Source organism: Papio anubis, unplaced genomic scaffold, assembly GCF_008728515.1.
Source record: "Papio anubis isolate 15944 unplaced genomic scaffold, Panubis1.0 scaffold117, whole genome shotgun sequence".
Classification (NCBI taxonomy): Eukaryota; Metazoa; Chordata; class Mammalia; order Primates; family Cercopithecidae; genus Papio; species Papio anubis.
The window spans coordinates 181477-199805 of record NW_022160848.1 but is presented as its reverse complement, the minus strand read 5'-3'; the positions used below and the strand labels follow the sequence as shown (position 1 = coordinate 199805).

Genomic DNA, 18329 nt, shown 5'->3' with positions numbered 1-18329 from the left:
ATGCCAAAATGTTGCCTGTTGTGAATATGCTTTAGTTATATAATTTTTATGTATTATGTTCAAATTATGCATAAAGTCCTTTTTAGAAAAATAATGATGTTTAAGCAATAGAATAAGGATGCTTCAGCAAGCTATTTATATACTTTTAGTTACATGATCTCTGTATTCATAAAAAGTTATATAAATTGAATTTTCATGGATTAGCAAAGCTAGCTTTGTATCATTTATCATTGAGGTTTCAAAATGTTACATAAGCCATGTGAAATGTGTTCAATAATGTTAGCTTATTTTTTACAGGTTTTTTTTTTGTTTTTATTTTTATTTATTTATTTTTTTGAGACGGAGTGTTTGGTCTTGTCACCCAGGCTGGAGTGCAGTGGCGCGATCTTGGCTCACTGCAACCTCCGCCTCCCAGGTTCAAGTGATTCTCCTGCCTCAGCCTCAGAATAGCTGGGACTATAGGCGCCTGCCACTACACCTGGCTAATTTTTGTATTTTTAGTAGAGACGGGGTTTCACCATGTTGGCCAGGCTGGTCTCGATCTCCTGACCTTGTGATCCTCCCACCTCGGCCTCCCAAAGTGCCAGGATTACAGGCGTCAGCCACTGTGCCCGGCCTTAGTTTTTCGTCTTTTTTAAAACAGGTTTTGAAAGAAATTTTGTATACAGATAAGTAGAGAAAAATCATAAATAAAGTTGATATGTAGATATAACTTTTCTCCATGTAGAACTGGTAATGCCCAGTTTATGGGTTGAAATAAGAAAAGTTTTTTTAAAATCATGACTTTTTGTTGATACATAATGCTTTTAGTTTTAAATATACTTTTACCACCATTACTTAATTCCATATTTAATAATTTGAGTTAATTAACAAGTAACATCTGCAAAGTCAATGGTTAGCTGGATTAATATCTCAAGGTTCCCTTTGTACCTCTACCTTAAGCTACATTGTGCTCATGATTATGAAGCAAGAGTTGGAAAATAATTTGGAAATTCAATCTACAATATTATTTTAAATAGCCACTTGGGTGCTACTGTTTTTTTTTTTTTTCTGCCCATAAGATATATTTGTGCTGTTAAAAATGCATTTTACTTCAGTGTGTGTGTGTAATCTTTAGGACCTGAAAAACCACTTCAAACATTTTCACATCTTGTAACTTCTAATAAATGTTATGTTTTCTATCTAATTGATAGTAACATTTTGCAAATATTCCAGAGTATAAATACAATATTATTAAGTAATTTTAAAAAAGTTTCTCCAAATCAGATAATCTTTCATTATCTCCCTTATTTACCAGTGTCTGCTGGTATTTTCTGCTTTTTTCCCCCCCTTTATTTTTTTGAGACAGGATTTCATTCTGTTGCCCAGGCTGGAGTGCAGTGGCGCCATCAGGGGTTCCTGCAGCCTCAGCCTCCAGGGCTCAGGTGATCCTCTGACGTCAGCCTTCTGGTGGGTAGCTGGCACTACAGGCACATGCCACCACACCTGGCTAATTGTTTATTTTTTGTAGAAATGGGGTTTCGCCATGTTACCCAAACTGGTCTTGCACTCCTGGGCTCAAGCGATCTGCCCACCTCAGCCTACCAGATTGCTGTGATTACAGGCGTCAGCCTCTGCACCTGGCCTGTTCTGTTCTTTGGAGTATTGTATATCCATATGCAGAAAAGATAAATTTAGACCTTTTACCTATTGTCTGACACAGAAATTAACAAAGTAGATCATAGACCTAAATGTAAGAACTAAATGATAAAACTTCTAGAAGGAGGCATAGGAGAAAATCTGTTACCTTGGGTTGGACAGAGGTTTCTTAAATATGTAACCAAAGTGACAATCCATAAAAGAAGTTGCCAATTTGAACACCAAAATTAGAGACTTTTGTGCTTCAAAAGATGCTATTAAGGAAATGAAAAGGCATGTTACAGACTGTGAAAAAGTATTTGCAAATAGTATATCTGAGAAAAGACGTGAATTCAGGATATATAAGGAACTCTTTATTATTAGTATTATTAGTATTATTATTATTATTTTGAGACACAGGGTCTCACTGTGTCGTCCAGGCTGGAGTACAATGGCACAATCTTGGCTCACTGCAGACTCAGTGCCCCGGTTTCAAGTGATCTTCCCACCTCAGCCTCCGGAGTAGCTTTTGTGGAGATAAGGTTTCGCCATGTTGCCCAGGCTGGTTTTGAACGCCTAGGCTCAAGCAATCCACTGCCTTAGCCTGTCGAAATGCTGGGATTACAGGCATGAGCCATGGTGCCTGGCCAGGAATTCTTATAATTCAACAATGAGACCAAAAACTCAGATTAAACATGGACAAAAGAATAGACATTTCACCAAAGTAGCTAATAAAATTAGACTTGGCATGGTGGCTCACATCTATAATCCTAGCACTTTGGGAGTCCAAGGTAGGAAGATTGCTTGAGCTCAGGAATCCAAGACCAGCCTGAGCAACATAGTGAGACCTCATTTGTATGAAAAATTTAAAAATTAGCTGGGCATGGTGGCATGTACCTGTAGTCCCAGCTGCTGGGGTGGCTAAGGTGGGAGGATTGCTTGAGCTTAGGAGGTCAAGGCTGCAGTGAGCTATGATCGTGCCACTGCATTCCAGCGTGGGCGTTGGAGCAAGACACTTTATCAAACAAAAACAAAAACCAAAGTAACTAATAATCACATGAAAAAATGCTCAGCACCATTAGTTATTTTACGTTGTTTTTTGTTTTTTAAATTATTATTATGTTTTGAGACAAGGTCTGGCTCTGTTGCCCAGGCTGGAGTGCGGTGGTGCCATCTCGGCTCACTGCAGCCTCTGTCTCCCAGGCTCAAGCTGTCTTCCTACCTCAGTCTCCTGAGTATCTGGGACTACAGGCTACCATGCCCAGGAAATTTTTGTATTTTTTGTAGAGACAGGGTTTCACCATGTTACTCAGGCTGGATTGAACTCCTTTGCTCTAGCAATCTGCCTGCCTCGGTCTCCCAAAGTGTTGGGATTATAGGCGTAAGCCCTTGTACTCAGCCTTCTTATTTTAGAAATGGTTATTAAAACCACAATGAGATACCACTGTATAGCCACTGGAACAAGTTTAATGAAAAAGAGACAATAATAGGTATTGGTGAGGATGTGGAGAACCTAAAACCTTCATTTCCGTACTGGGAATGTAAAATTGTAGAGCCACTTAGGGAAACAATTTGGCAGTTCCTTAAAAAGTTAAACAAACTTACCATAGAACCTAGAAATTACATTCTTAAGTATTTGCCTAAGAGAAATGAAAGCACATGTTTGTACAAAGACTTATACATGAATGTTCATAGCTGCTTTATTTGTAATATGCAAAAACTGAGAAAAACCCAAATGTCCATCAGTGGATGAATGGATAAACGAAGTGTGTTATATCCATATGATTGGATACTAATAAAAAAAGAACAAATACTGATACAACAAATGAATATATTTCAAGATAAATATGCTGAGTGAAAGGAGCCAAACGTGTATGTAATGTGTGACTCTACTTAACATAAAACTTGACAAAATACGAACTAATTCGTAATGACAGAGAGCAGATCAGTTGTTGCAGGGGTATTGAAGTTGATATAGGGGATGATGATTGACTGAAACAGGACATGCAAGCTCTTTTGGGGTTATTGGAAATGTTCTTAAACTGGATTGTGGTGATGATTACACTCCATAAATTTACTAAAATTAGCAAAATGTACACTTAAAGTGGGTGAATTTTTTTACACTCATTATGGGAAAATTCTTAATTATAGACATTATTTGTAAACTGTTGGCTTACATTTGTATTGACAGGTGATAGTAATGAAGAAGCCATTCAATAACGGGTTTGTAAAAAACACAGCAAGAGAAGAAATGGAGTATTACTTTTTTAAAAACCATTTTAGGCCGGGCAGGGTGGCTCAAGCCTGTAATCCCAGCACTTTGGGAGGCCGAGACGGGCGGATCACGAAGTCAGGAGATCAAGACCATCCTGGCTAACACGGTGAAACCCCGTCTCTACTAAAAAATACAAAAAACTAGCCGGGCGAGGTGGCGGGCGCCTGCAGTCCCAGCTACTCGGGAAGCTGAGGCAGGAGAATGGCGTAAACCCAGGAGGCGGAGCTTGCAGTGAGCTGAGATCCACTGCACTCCAGCCTGGGCGACAGAGCAAGACTCCGTCTCTAAAAAACAAACAAACAAACAAAAAAACAAACCATTTTAACCATTTTAAAGCATACAGTTTAGTAGTGTTAAGTATATTCACATTGGGACCAGGTGCAGTGGCTCATACTTGTAATCCCAGCACGTTGGGGGACCGAGGTGGGAGGAGGATTGCTTTAGCCCAGGAGTTTGAGACGAGCCTAAGAAATGTACTAAGACACTATCTCTTAAAAGACTAAAAAAAAAAAAAAAAAAAAAAAGCTGGGTGCGGTGGTGTGCACCTATAGTCCCAGCTACTCAGGAGGCTGAGTTAGGAGGATATCTGGAGCCCAGGAGATGGAGGGCAATGAGCGTGATTGTGCCTCTAAACTCTAGCCTAACCCTGTCTCCAAAAAAAAAAAAGTGTATTTACATTTGTTGTGAAACATCTCCAGAACCTTTTCATCTTACAAAACTGGAACTCTATAGCCATTATACAACTTCTCTTTCTCTTCCCTCTGACCCTGGTTACCACCACTCTACTGTCTGTTTCTACAAATTTGACTACTTTAGATACTTCACATAACCGGAATCACAGTTTTTGTCTTTTTGTGACTGGCTTATTTCACTTAGCATAATGCTCTCAGGTTTTATTTTCTTTTGTTTATAGTCCAGGTGTCTTTGATTTTTTTTTTTTTTTTTTTCGGCCACCTAGTATGCCATTTATTTACTGGTTGTTGGTTCCAGCAGTTCAGGCTCCTGTCTATTGGTTCTCACAAAGTGTGCTTTTCTGGGTGGAGAATGCTGGTGTGGCAGTTGTACCTAGGTACCTTTCTCTTTAGCTTCCTTCTTTTTCTGATCTTTTTCCTTCATGTGTTTTGGGAAGCCATCTCAGCTGTCGTGCTTTAGATGCTCATTATGTACATTAATTCTTTGGGCAAGAATTTTGTTTGTTACAGCAATGCCAACAGCATGGTGGGTGACATTGTAACTTCCAGTTTTGCCATGGTAAGATTTATGGGGCATTCCTTTTTGAACAGTAGCCATTTTCTTTTTCTTTTTTTTTTTTTTTTCCGAGATGGGGTCTCGCTCTGTCACCCAGGCTGGAGTGCAGTGGTGCGATCTCGGCTCACTGAAACATCCACCTCCCAGGTTCAAGTGATTCTCCTGCCTCCTGAGTAGCTGGGATTACAGGCACATGCCAGCATGCCCGGCTAATTTTTGTACTTTTAGTAGAGACGAGGTTTCACCATGTTGGTCAGGCTGGTCTCAAACAGCTGATCTCGTGATCCGCCCACCTCAGCCTCCCAAAGTGCTGGGATTACAGGCGTAAGCCACCACAACCGGCCAACAGTAGCCATTTTCTTTTCTTTTTTTTCTGGAGATGAATTCTCACTCTGTCGCCCGGGCTGGAGTGCATTGGTGTGATCTCGGCTCAACCTCCGAGATTGGTGCAACCTCCGCCTCCTGGGTTCCAGTGATTTTCCTCCTTCAGTCTCCCGAGTAGCTGGGATTACAGGCGAGCGCCAAATCCCAGCTAATTTTTGTATGAACAGTAGCCATTTTCTTGATGTCTACAGCATTGCTTTTCTTGTGGATTCCTATGCCTGTGGCCAAAGGAACAACTCCATATTTTCTAAAAGCCCTAGAGAACATATTGCAGGTGCCTCTTCTCTTTTCCTTTGTGTTTGTCATCTTGGTGAATTATTGGAAGATAGTGGTTTCTGGCAGAAGGCCAGATTAAATGGTTGAATTTCAAAGTATGTAAGTTATACCTCAAAAAGACTATTTTAAAAAGTAGACTTACCCTGATACTAGACTCTATGTCAAAGGGGTTGAATTGTTTCAAAATGGACCCTAAAATATACATAATATTTAAGAGAAGTATCAAAAAATATTTTAACTGCATTATTGAGGTATAATTAGTATACTAAAAGCTTGAAGGTAGTTAGTGTATATAACTTGATGTGTTTGGAGAGCGGTATAACACCTGTAAAACCATCATTACAATCAATGCCATGGATTTATATCCATTGCCTCCAAAAATTTCTTCCTGTCCCCTTACCTTTATTTCCTTTTTTGGTTGAAACACTTAACATGATATACCCTTTTAGCAAATTTTTAAACATACAATACGTTATTGTTAATCATAGACCCTATGTTGTGCAGTAAACTTCCAGAATGTATTTCTTTTGCATAACTGAAAATTCGAGGAGGTATCAAAAATTAATGGGGTAAAAGAAAATATTTTTCAATAAATGTTTTGGTGATAGCTAGTTAGCTGTGGAGAGACAGAGCAGGATTCTATTTATATAATCTTACCTAATGTCATAACATTTTTGTTAGAACAAAAGTTCTAGATAACAGTAATATAAGGAATATTAAACAAAGACTTGGACCAAGTCTAATTTAATATGTATCCATCTTGTAAATAAAGATGCAGTTTCCAAGCTTAGAATGATTTAGAAAAGAACACACATTTAAAAATGACAAATTTTGGCTGGGTGCAGTAGGTCACGCCTATAATCCCAGCACTTTGGGAGCCTGAGTGGGATGGATCACTTGAGGTTAGAAGTTCAAGACAAGCCTGGGCAACATGGTGAAACCCCATCGGTACTAAAAAATTAGCCTGGTGTGGTGATGCATGCCTGTAGTCCCAGCTGCTTGGGATGCTGAGGCATGAGAATCACTTGAACCCAGAGGGCAGAGGAGGTTACAGTAAGCCGAGATCATGCCACTGCACTCCAGCCTGGGCGACAGAGTGAAAGACTGTCTCAGTCAATCAATCAATCAATAACAAATTTCATAACATAAAACTAAAAAGCTACTGTGTGTTTTTTTAAAATAATATATCACCTAAATGAAAACAACCTTGGAAAAAACGTACAAAGCTACTGTAATAACTTTTTCTGTGATATTGAAGGGTTCATATCTTATATAATGATATATATAAGATCTATAATATACTACAGATATTACAGGATAAATATCTATGTAAGATCTTACAAATTCATGTAGAAACCACTGAACATTTGTAATGAATACACCAAATCCATAGAAGAGAAAGTAAACATGCAAAGGAGTATAGATTAAAACAGTGATTACCATTTTCACTATGTGTGTTTTTCGCTCCTTGTGTATTTTTTTAAAAAAACTTTTTGACAGATAAGGTTTTTAGTTTTGCAATGAATTTCATAGTCTTCAAAGTCAGAATAAAGATTTCTGCCTAACAATTAGCTGACAGGAAGATACCTTTAAATGTTTTTTTCTTTTTGTTTCCAGGAAGTATTGATGAAGATGTTGTGGTGATAGAAGCTTCCTCCACTCCCCAGGTTACTGCCAATGAAGAAATTAATGTTACCTCAACTGATAGTGAAGTGGAGATTGTAACAGTTGGAGAAGGCTATCGGTGAGATTTTAATTCTTAATTAAATCTTTGAAATTTTAAATATAAATATTAAACCTATTTGTGCTGCAGATATTTGCATTATTTTTATTTTTTTGAGACCCAGTTTGAGTATGCATATATCAGATTAGTGGATTTTTTTTTTTTTTTTTTTTTTTTTGTAAGAGACAGAATATTGCTATGTTACCCAGGCTGGACTTGAGCCCCTTGGCTCCAGTGATTCTCTTGTCTCATTCTCCATAGTACTGGGACTGTAGGCACATGCCACCAAGCCCGTCTAGATTTGTGGTTTTCAAAGCAGGCTGCGTTAAACTCACCTGGAGAGATAATAAAATAAAGCTATATTGTTGCCTAGACTCTTTCCCAGATTTGAACTAGAATTTTAGAGGTTAGTCTTTTTAAAAGCACCCCAAGTATCCAATGAGAGTTAAGAGTTAATGCTCTGAATAAACAGTAATTTTACTTAGTGTTTTATAAAATTGTATTGTATTTTATTTGTTTATTTATTTATTTATTTTGAGATGGAGTCTCGCTCTGTCGCCCAGGCTGGAGTGCATTGGCCAGATCTCAGTTCACTGCAAGTTCCGCCTCCCGGGCTTATGCCATTCTCCTGACTCAGCCTCCCGAGTAGCTGGGACTACAGGCGCCCGCCACCTCGCCCGGCTAATTTTTTGTATTTTTTAGTAGAGACGGGTTTGACTGTGTTAGCCAGGATGGTCTTGATCTCCTGACCTTGTGATCCGCCCGCCTCAGCCTCCCAAAGTGCTGGGATTATAGGCTTGAGCCACCGCGCCCGGCCAAATTGTATTTTTTTAATGATGTGGAGAATTGATCTCCTTTGAAATTTAGATGTGAATAGTATGTAAATATTTGGGATGATATTAAAATTAAAAATGAAAAAAATATTAAGGGGTATTGATGTTGAAATAGCCCTTTTGGTTAGAATCTACTTGTTTCAATATGTTACTCACTGATACTAGTGAAACTTGTGCTGTTACTGTGTTAGGGCACCCTAATTCAAAACATATTGTTTGACTCTTTGTCCTTCACTTAGTAATTTTATCTGTGCTCTGAACTAACACATCAATGAAACATCCTCATCTGTTTTTATAAATAACTGGAAAAGAGGTTGCCTTATTGCAGAATCACTTTACTGTCCCTGTGAAATATCAACTCCTATCACTTTGACTTTCCCTGTGAAATATCAGCTCCTAACACAGCATTCATCTTATACTTTAGATGATTATAAGTATTCGTAATAATAGCAATAAAGAGTTGCTTTGTTACATTTGATACACCAAACTAATAAACAGATGAATATTAATTTTTGTGTTGGAACGAATTTAGAAGTGCATTAGCTTGTTGCATGTTAATATGTTACTGATTTTAAAAGTATATATTCATATTTCTGACATCTGTTACAAACACTTAGAACATGCTTTTCCACTTGCCATTTTAGCATAGAAGTGCTACTTCTAAAGGCATGGAAGTGAGCATTCTATAACATATCCTTGTTTGTTTTAATTTTATATGATTTTCCCCAACTCTGAGTAAAACCGATAATCAGTGTTATGTACCACACCTATCCTGTGACTGTGCATAGTGCTTGGTACAACATTGACTCAATTTTTATGAGCTGTAAGGACTACTGAAATTACAGACATTTTTCATTTTAGGACTAGAGGTCTTGTTTTGGACATGGTTGATGTCAAGCAGATGCATTTACCTGAGTAATAGACAATGATCTTGAAAAAGACCCACAGTGTACATGACCCATTCTTATATTTCCTTATTGTTATCTGAGATATTAACTTTGTTATTGTTTAGCTGGGTTTTGGCCCTTTCGTTTATTTTGCTTATTTATTTATTTTTTTGGGATGGAGTCTCCCTCTGTCACCCAGGCTGGAGGGCAGTGGCGCCATCTTGGCTCACCGCAGCCTCCATCTCCCAGGTTCAAGCAATTCTCCTGCCTCAGCCTCGTGAGTAGCTGGGATTACAGGCATGAGCCACCACGCCTGGCTAATTTTTTTTTGTATTTTTAGTAGAGACGGGGTTTCACCATATTGGCCAGGCTGGTCTCGAACTCCTGACCTTGTGATCTGCCCACCTCGGCCTCCCAAAGTGCTGGGATTACAGGCGTGAGCCACCTATGCTCGGCCTGGCTCTTTCATGTAAGAGAGTATTTCTGTGTTTTAGAGTTTTGTGTCAGGATTTGACAGTTGTTACTAATCATAGTGGCCACTAATACCTCCTTGAGATTTCCTCATACATTCAGTTTTTTTTGCAGTTGTTCCATCTAGTAGAATATGATGGCTTTCACAGAAGTACTGCAAAGTGGACCTATAATTTACTTCAGCTATTAAGAGCTTCCCAGAGATAATAGACTACTCAGTCTCATCATAGACTTTTGGTTTTTCAAGAATTTTAAATGGTGATATCTGTCCTCAGATAAAACCATTTTATCCCATGACATTTGTTTACTATCATGGCTCAAGCTATACCACAACTGTTTCTGATATGTGCTATCCTGTTTTGACAGTGGCTCCGTAATTAACCTTTATACTCCTTCTTAAGAATTTTATTTTAGAATTTGAACTTTTTAAACTCTAGGTTCTATAATCGTTGAAGTTCAAGTTGGGCTGTAAATGTTGAGGCCATTTTCAACCCACTTTGACCTTTGGAGTTCTCTACTGAATGGTTAAGCTCCCACCCCCGATGACCTTTTATATTGCAGATATTTTCCATAAATGCTGACAATAAGCTTATAAGCAGTTTTATATTAGTTTGAGCAGGAGAAAGCCCTTGTGTTTTATTGACCTCACCTTTCTAAAAGAGTTATTTTTTTCTCCTGGAGACTTAGGACTGCATATTCTACATATTATCCCTGTATATCCTCAGTCCAAATCTTCAGTAGTTGAGTCCTTAAAAGTATATACACCTGTAAGTAAATTTAGACCAGTGTAATGCCACACACATACTTAAATGAAGTTAGATGTTTAGGGTTCGCAGTCACATGTTTTAAAAGCATAAAGTAGCTCACGCAAATGATATTTCTTGTGGCTACCAAACTAATAAACTAATCAGAATATCCTTACATCTACACATCAGGAAATCTCCCTGGTGCTTGTTTATTATTATTATTATTATTTTGTTTTCTTTTATGGCAATACTAGAAGCTTAGCTTGGTTTAGGACTCCTAAAGCAATGTTTTGCAAATCTGTCCTGAGCTAAACATACAAGACCTTGTGGATATTATTAAATGTGTAGGATGTTATTTTTATTCCTTTACCTATGGTGAATAATTTTAACTATTAACTGAAAATGTAAACAGTTTATTATAACCTGGGTAAATACCCAAAGTAACCGTGGAAGAGAGAGTAGCATTCTTGAAACAGAATCCTGTATTTTACACTAATAATTGGTACAACATAGCATTTCTTATATTCTTAGGTCAATTAGTCGGTGATTCATTCAGCAAAGTTTACTGAGTGCCAGACATTGTGCTAGTCATGATTTTTAATTCTATTACGATTATTTCTCTGGAGAAATTTTGTATAAAAAATGTAACATTTAGTAAGAAAGGCTTATGGGTTTTTGTGGTGACTAATAATTCTTTATTTATATTTACTAACTTAATATTGATGTCATTTAAGGTCTCGTTCAACCCTTGGACACTCCAGATCTCACTGGAGCCAGGGTTCAAGTTCTCATGCAAGTCGGCCACAGGAGCCACGGAACCGCAGTAGGATTTCTACTGTTATACAGCCCTTGAGGCAGAATGCAGCAGAAGTTGTGGACCTTACCGTTGATGAAGATGGTAAATTGAAGTAGTAACAGTAGAAAATTATAAAAGGAGTTTGATAAAAGGAAATCTTTTAATATGCTAGAAACCCCTTCTGCTTACTGGTAATGTATTATTAAACTACAGGGAAATTGTCAGATTTTTAAATCTCAAGTTTTTAATTGATATAATATCCTACGCTTGTAAATTTACATAAAATTCTTTGTGGTTATTGTTTCAATACTTGCTAGCTATTTTCTCAGGAAAAAATATTTTTACAAATGGTAGTTTGAGGTTAGCTCAAACTAGTTTAGTTTGATTTGTAATATGATTGTCTTTAACTTGCCATGAAAAAGTAGAAGCAGCACTTTTTAAATATAAACACAAAAGCAGTATAACTGAATTTTAAATGACTAATACTGGCTATTTGAAATGTCTAATTTTACTTTTAAAGGTTATGTTATCCTTCAATATTATTGATACCTTTTTGTGCTGCTCATTTTTTGTATTGTATTTTGGCTTACAGCTGTACCCAAGTAACTGAGGAAACAAAACCAGAGTTGGAATACAGACATTAGGAAAAGTGGTGGGATTTATGAATATATGAATGAATACATATGCGAATTTGCCCGCATATTAAGAATCATCTTGAGGTATTATTAGTTATATCTTAGGAAATGGTCAATCATAATTTCCCAAAAGGAAAACGATAAGCCATATATGAGTTTGTTAGGTTTGGGAGTTAGCTATAAATTGGGCAAAGAATATATCAGGTAGGTCGAAAGAGTTGGAGGCCATATGCAATCAGCTCTTCTATGGGCTATTTGCAGTTTTGGTGGTCTTAACTTTCAGAGTATCAGTACTCAGTTGTTTATGAAGAGATAAACAACTGTTTGCCTTTCATTCAACAGTCTCTTCGTTTTTGTTTTGAAACACCATAAATTATCTGTAAGACAGTGGTTAATGTAATAGGGATTAATGATGAGAGTTAATTAAATATAGGGTGACTATTTTGGAAACTTTCTGTTTGTGTTCCAATGTGACACCTGCTAGCCGGTAAGTAGGAGAAGGTGATAGAGTAGCCTTTTCCACATTACAGTAAGTTGAACCAGAATTTACACTTTGCTGGGTTAAAAGTATTCCAGTGATCAGTAGATGCTCCCTTTCCCCCACTAGTTTTTCTCAGTGGAAGGCTTCTTCTCTCTTATTAAAAATAAATCCAAAACTAAGTACATCAGACCAGTGGTTCTCAAATAGGGGCAGTTTTCTCCCCCAAGTGATATTTGGCAGTGTCTGGAGACATTTTTGGTTTTCACAGTTAGGGGAGGTTGCTACTGACATCTGATGGATAGAGACCATGGTTGTCGCTAAACATTGTACAGTTCACAGTGCATATCTCCTCGCCAACGAACAAAATATTGTCTAGCCCAAAATGTTAGTATTGCCAAGGTTGAGAAACACTAGTTAAACTATTTACAAATAAACAGAAGTTCTTTTCCCCCTTTTTTATGTACAAGCAATTTGCATATACATTTGGACACACCCTCATTCAAAGTGTCCCATATAGACTCACAGTTATTATTTGTGCCTAAGGAATTAGCTTACCATACTGTATTGTATAGAAAGTCAACCCTCTCATTCCATAGCACATTAAGAGACTCCCTTATTTTCAGGTTTAATTGTTGTGACTATGCTTTGGATGGATTTATTCCCATTGTTCTCAATTTTAAGCAACCATTTTAAACTTAGTTCTTTGAAACTTACTTGTAAGTTGAAGTCTACCTGAAATTTCTTTTACTTTCTGATGGAAAAATGTTAATTTTTATTAGAAAGCACTGGTGAATATTAGTATTTACAAAATTTTCTTTGGAAAACATATAAAAGGCATGGAAAGAAGATTAAAACAGATATTAGAAATCATAGCTAATGTTAAGTGATTGCTGTCTGTAAAGCATCATACAAAGTATGTGATCTCAGTTCATCCTAATGACAGTTCTATTAAGAAATTCTGATACTTTCCCAGTTCTACAGATGAGGAAATGGAGAATGGTTGAGTAACTTATTTATATTCATACTGTCAGTGGTGAAATCAATATTGCTATCCAGGCAGTCTTACCCTAGAATCCATATTGTGCCAGACACATTATGGTTTGTAACACTATTCTGACAGCTTGTGATCATGTGTATGTGCATAGCAAGGAACTTTTACTTTCCTTTTACTCTTCTTTGTTATAGATCAGACAACTTATTTAGAAGCTACCTGAAAAACTATTAAATTACCTAAATTATTGAAATATGCATATCAGTGTTGAATTTTTAAAAATGTGGTCATATTTTGTTAACATCATGTCAGTTTGATATTGCAGTTTAGCTTTATGAAAGCTTTCTTTACCGTATGTTATTAGAGAGCTTGTATTTTTAAAGTTTTGTTATTTAATAATTATAAACACATTAGCTTAGATTAAAATATAACCCTTTATCTAATTTGTTTTGAAATGCTAAGTTGACGTTTTGTATTTTGTAGAACCTACTGTAGTACCAACCACTTCTGCAAGAATGGAATCACAAGCTACTAGCGCTTCCATTAACAATTCAAATCCATCTACCTCTGAGCAGGCCTCTGATACTGCTTCAGCTGTCACCAGTAGCCAACCTTCCACAGTGTCAGAGACTTCAGCTACTCTTACAAGCAATAGTACCACTGGCACTTCTATAGGAGGTATGTAAAAAAAGTGGGGGAGGGGAGACTTTTTGTCATTACTTTTGTTAGGGAAAATATTATTGTTTTTAAGTCTAAGATTTTAGCTATGTTAATAAGCGGGTATTCTTACGTTATAGTAGACTTCGTATGTTATCAAGATAGTCTTTACTATAATTAGGCTGATTTCATATTTGAGTTTGTATGCTATGTGTGACCAGAGTATTATACCTCAAATAAGAGAGCTTGGGGAGAAGTAAGTGGCTGACACCAAAAGCATGAGCAACAAAACCAAAAGTAGATAAGTTGAACTTAATCAAAATTTAAAACTTTCGTGCATTGAAGGACGCTATCAAGATAGTGAAAGACAGCCTACAGAATGGGGGAAAGAAAAATATTGCAAATCCTATATCTGATAAGCAATTTAGAAACCAGAATCTACAAAGCACTCTTAAAACAGCCCAACAGGTTGGGTGTGGTGGCTCATGCTTGTAATTCCAGTATTTGGGAGGTTGAGGCAGGAGGATCACTTGAGGACAGGAGTTCGAGACCAGCCTGGCCAACGTGGTGAAACCCTATCTCTATTTATATTTAAAAAATAAAAAAGTAAAAACAAACAAAAAGCCCCAACCTAACAGAAAGACAACCCAATTTTAAAATGAGGCAGGATTTGAATAGATATTTCTGAAGAAGTTATACAAATGACCGAGAAGCACAAGGTGCTCAACATCACTAATCGTTAGGGAAATGCAAATGAAAACCCCAATGAGATACCACTTTGCACCCCACTAGTGTGTCTCTAATTACAACACAAACAAAAATACAAAATCACCAGTCTTGGCAAGGACGCAGAGAAATTGGAACCCTTGTGAATTGCTGGTAGGAATGCAAAATGGTGCAACTGCTGAGGAAAACACTTTGATGGTTCCTCAGAAAGTTAAATGGAGTTACCTTTGGATGCACTAAGTCCACTCCTTAGGTATCTTCCCAAAATAATTGAGAGTGAGCATGGGAGTTTTTAAAATTTTGATGATGTCCATTTTCTGGGGTTTTTTGGTTATTGTTGTTTCTTTTGGTGTCATATCTAAGAAACCATTGCCTAATCCAGGGTTACAAATATTTATTCCGGAGTTTTCTTTACAGTTTTAGCTCTTATCTCAAGATAGTTCTTATGTTTCAATTAGCAATGATATCTCTGGCTCTCTCTCGTATCATTTGTTTAACTGAGACTTATAATGGTACAGAGATAGGAACTTGCTAACTGCTTACCACTAGGGACACTGTAGACCCTGTAGCTTGTGGATTGACTAAATCACCATTAATAATGAAACCATCTTATATTTTCTATCACTTTTTGCTTTTAATAGTGTCTCATTTAATTCTTTTAATATTCATGTAATTTACATCTAACAGATTAGAAAACTACGTGTGGCTGGATCAGGAAGTACTCTCTCCTCTGGAAAACTGAGGGCAGCACTAAGAAACATTCTCAAAGAGATTTCCCAGGAGTGTCTTTTTTGTTTTTTTGGCCCAGGCTAGTCTTGAAGTTCCAGGCTCAGGTGATCCTCCTCCCTCAGCCTCCCAAGTAGCTAGGACTACAGGTGTGAACCTCTGTGCCCAGTAGGGGTGTCTTTTAAGTACGTTCTCTGAAAAAATGTAGGCAGAAATCAAATGGGCTTTTATTTCATTTGTTGAGTACATACTCTTCACTTAGCTTGTTACTTGGGTATCTTATATGATATTGTATATATTTTAACTCTTAAAAAAAAAAAAATCCTTGACGTGGTGAGACTCCCACCTGTAATCCCAGCTCTTTGGGAAGCCAGGGCAGGCGGATCACTTGAGCCCAGGAGTTTGAGACCAGCCTACACAACATGGTGAAACCTTGTCTCCTTTGAAAAAAAGAAAACAAAAGCAAACAAACAAACAAAAAAAGAAAATTGCAGAAATTAGCGAGGCGTGGTGACACACACCTGTAGTCCCAGCTACTCAGAGACTGAGTCAGGAGTATATCATGTGATCCTGAGAAGTCGAGGCTGCAGTGATCCTCGATGGCACCACTGCACTCCAGCCCGGCTGACAGAGCAAGACCCTGTTTCAAAAAGTAAAAAAGTTATTGATGTTGGCATTTCTCTTACCATTTCAGACATGAGGAAACCTGAGAAGTTAAGTACCTTGACAAAACTGTAATAATCTTTGAGGCAGGGATTTGACTTCTCATTGACGCCTGTCTCCTGTTATAGCTTTATGTAGCATTATTCTTTTTTTTTTTTTTTTCTGTGAGACAGGGCCTGACTCTGTTGCCCAGGTCCGTGTGCAGTGGTGCAATCTTGGCTCACTGCAGTCTCCGCCTCCCAGGCTCAAGTGATCCTCCTGACTAGCTGGGGGACCACAGGCATGCACCACCACGCCCGGCTAATTTTTGTAATTTTGTAGAGATGGGAGGTTTTGCCATGTTGCCGTGTTGCCCACACTGGCCTCAGTCTCCTGGGCTCGAACAATCCACCTGCCTCAGCCTCCGGAAGTGCTGGGATTACAGGTGTGAGCTACCACACTTGGTCTATCTGTAGCATTATTCTTATATACATTTTATGTGATACAGTCCCAACTTTATTTCAGAATAGTCCGAAAACTTTTATATGTAAATCCGCATTCATTTACAAATCAGATTTAATTTCTGAGCATCTTGGCTACAGTCCTAAATGGGCCTCTCTTAAGGTCCATTTCCTTCCAGGACACTATGGAACATTAGTTCAACTATTTTCTCCACCACCTGTTCTTATCTTGTACCTCTTTGAATATTTCCAACCCTCACATTCAAGCCATCTAGCTTCACACTTATCCAAGTTCCTCCATAAATTTATGGTTTCTAATCCTGGGCTTTCTATAGGAAATCTTGATCAGATATCTTGATCAGTTCCCTTTCCTTCCACTAAGTGCCTATTTCAAAACACTCTTCTTTTCCTCAAGGTTTTCATTCCCCAGGGGAAATTTTAAAAAATGAATAAATGGAAGTTCTTAAGCATGAACTCCTGCAACTTCCAACGCCTCCATATAAACTTTTGTGGCTCTCTACCTGACCTCCTCTACTAATTCCCAGTCTCCTAACTCTTTCCTGTCCCTTCCAGTTCCTTTATCTGTGCTCTACCTCTTATCCTTTCCTTTGTCCTTAACCTTGCTTCAACTGATATCTTCCCTGTGTCTTCAGCATCTTCTCTGGTTTCATTTCCTTAGTACATGCGCATGTACACTTGTGTTATGTCTATGTACATTTAAGTGTATTTTTGTCACACTAAACTCTTTCCTCTAATGGGCTTCTGACTCCTTTCATAATGAATAAACATGATCTTATAAAATCTAACAATAGTCTCCTTTTCATAATTCGTTTTCTTCCCAGGACTGTGTTCTCATCCTTCTCACTAGCCCATTTCATTACTGTAAGTGTTGTCACCTATCACTAGTATGCTGATGACTCTCTCTTCTGTGTTTTTGACCACTGTATTTGTTTTAAACGTCTTTTTTTTTTTTTTTTTTTTTTATTCGAGACAGGGTCTTGCTTTGTCACGTAGGCTGGAGTACAGGCTCACTGCAGCCTCCACTTTCCAGGCTCAAGTGATCCTCCTGCATCAGCCCCACAAGTAGCCCCACAAGTAGTCTACACTTCACCACACCTGGTCAATTTATGTATTTTTTGTAGAGATAGAGTTTTGCCATGTTGCCCAGGCTGGTCTTGAACTCCTGGACTCAAGCAATTCACTTGCCTCAGCTTTCCGAAGTGCTGGGATTACAAGCGTGAGCCACCATGCCTGGCCATTTTAGACTTTCATATCCAGTTGCTTCTTGGACATCTGTCCTGGACCATTCTGCAGTCAGTTCAAACTCAATGTGCCACAAACAGCTCATTATCTGCCTGACCTCTCCATGTGGTCCTTGTGTTATGCATACATGATATCCTATATATTCATTTGTTTAACACATATTTATTGATTGCACACTATATGTCAAGCACTGTTCTAGGTAGTGGGAACAAAACAGATAAATTTTTGTTCTAACAGAGCTTACACTGTAGTGGATAACAATAGCTAACATTTGTTGAGCCTATAATGTAGGCCGGTGGATTTACCTATAATAACTGAGTTTTGCAGTAACCAATGAGGGAGATTTTATTACTCTTCTCATTCTACAGGTGAAATAACATATCCAAGATTATATGATAGTGGAACAAGAATTCAAACCTAGGCAATCTGGCGTGGCACCTCTCCTTTTCGCCTTTATGCCAAGATTTCTCAACCTTGGCACTATTATTGAC

General features: G+C 37.8%; 1 protein-coding gene across 8 annotated transcripts in view; it reads left to right on the top strand.

Moving 5' to 3' along the window:
• Positions 1 to 18329, top strand: part of LOC101025632 (E3 ubiquitin-protein ligase Arkadia) — an 80710-nt gene that overhangs the window by 27964 nt on the left and 34417 nt on the right. For all 8 annotated transcript variants that reach the window (XM_031661256.1, XM_031661254.1, XM_031661251.1 and 5 more), the window contains exons 3-5: positions 7418 to 7544; positions 11195 to 11358; positions 13847 to 14041. In XM_031661256.1, the coding sequence (XP_031517116.1) occupies positions 7418 to 7544; positions 11195 to 11358; positions 13847 to 14041 (486 nt within the window). The remainder of the gene's footprint in view (positions 1 to 7417; positions 7545 to 11194; positions 11359 to 13846; positions 14042 to 18329) is intronic.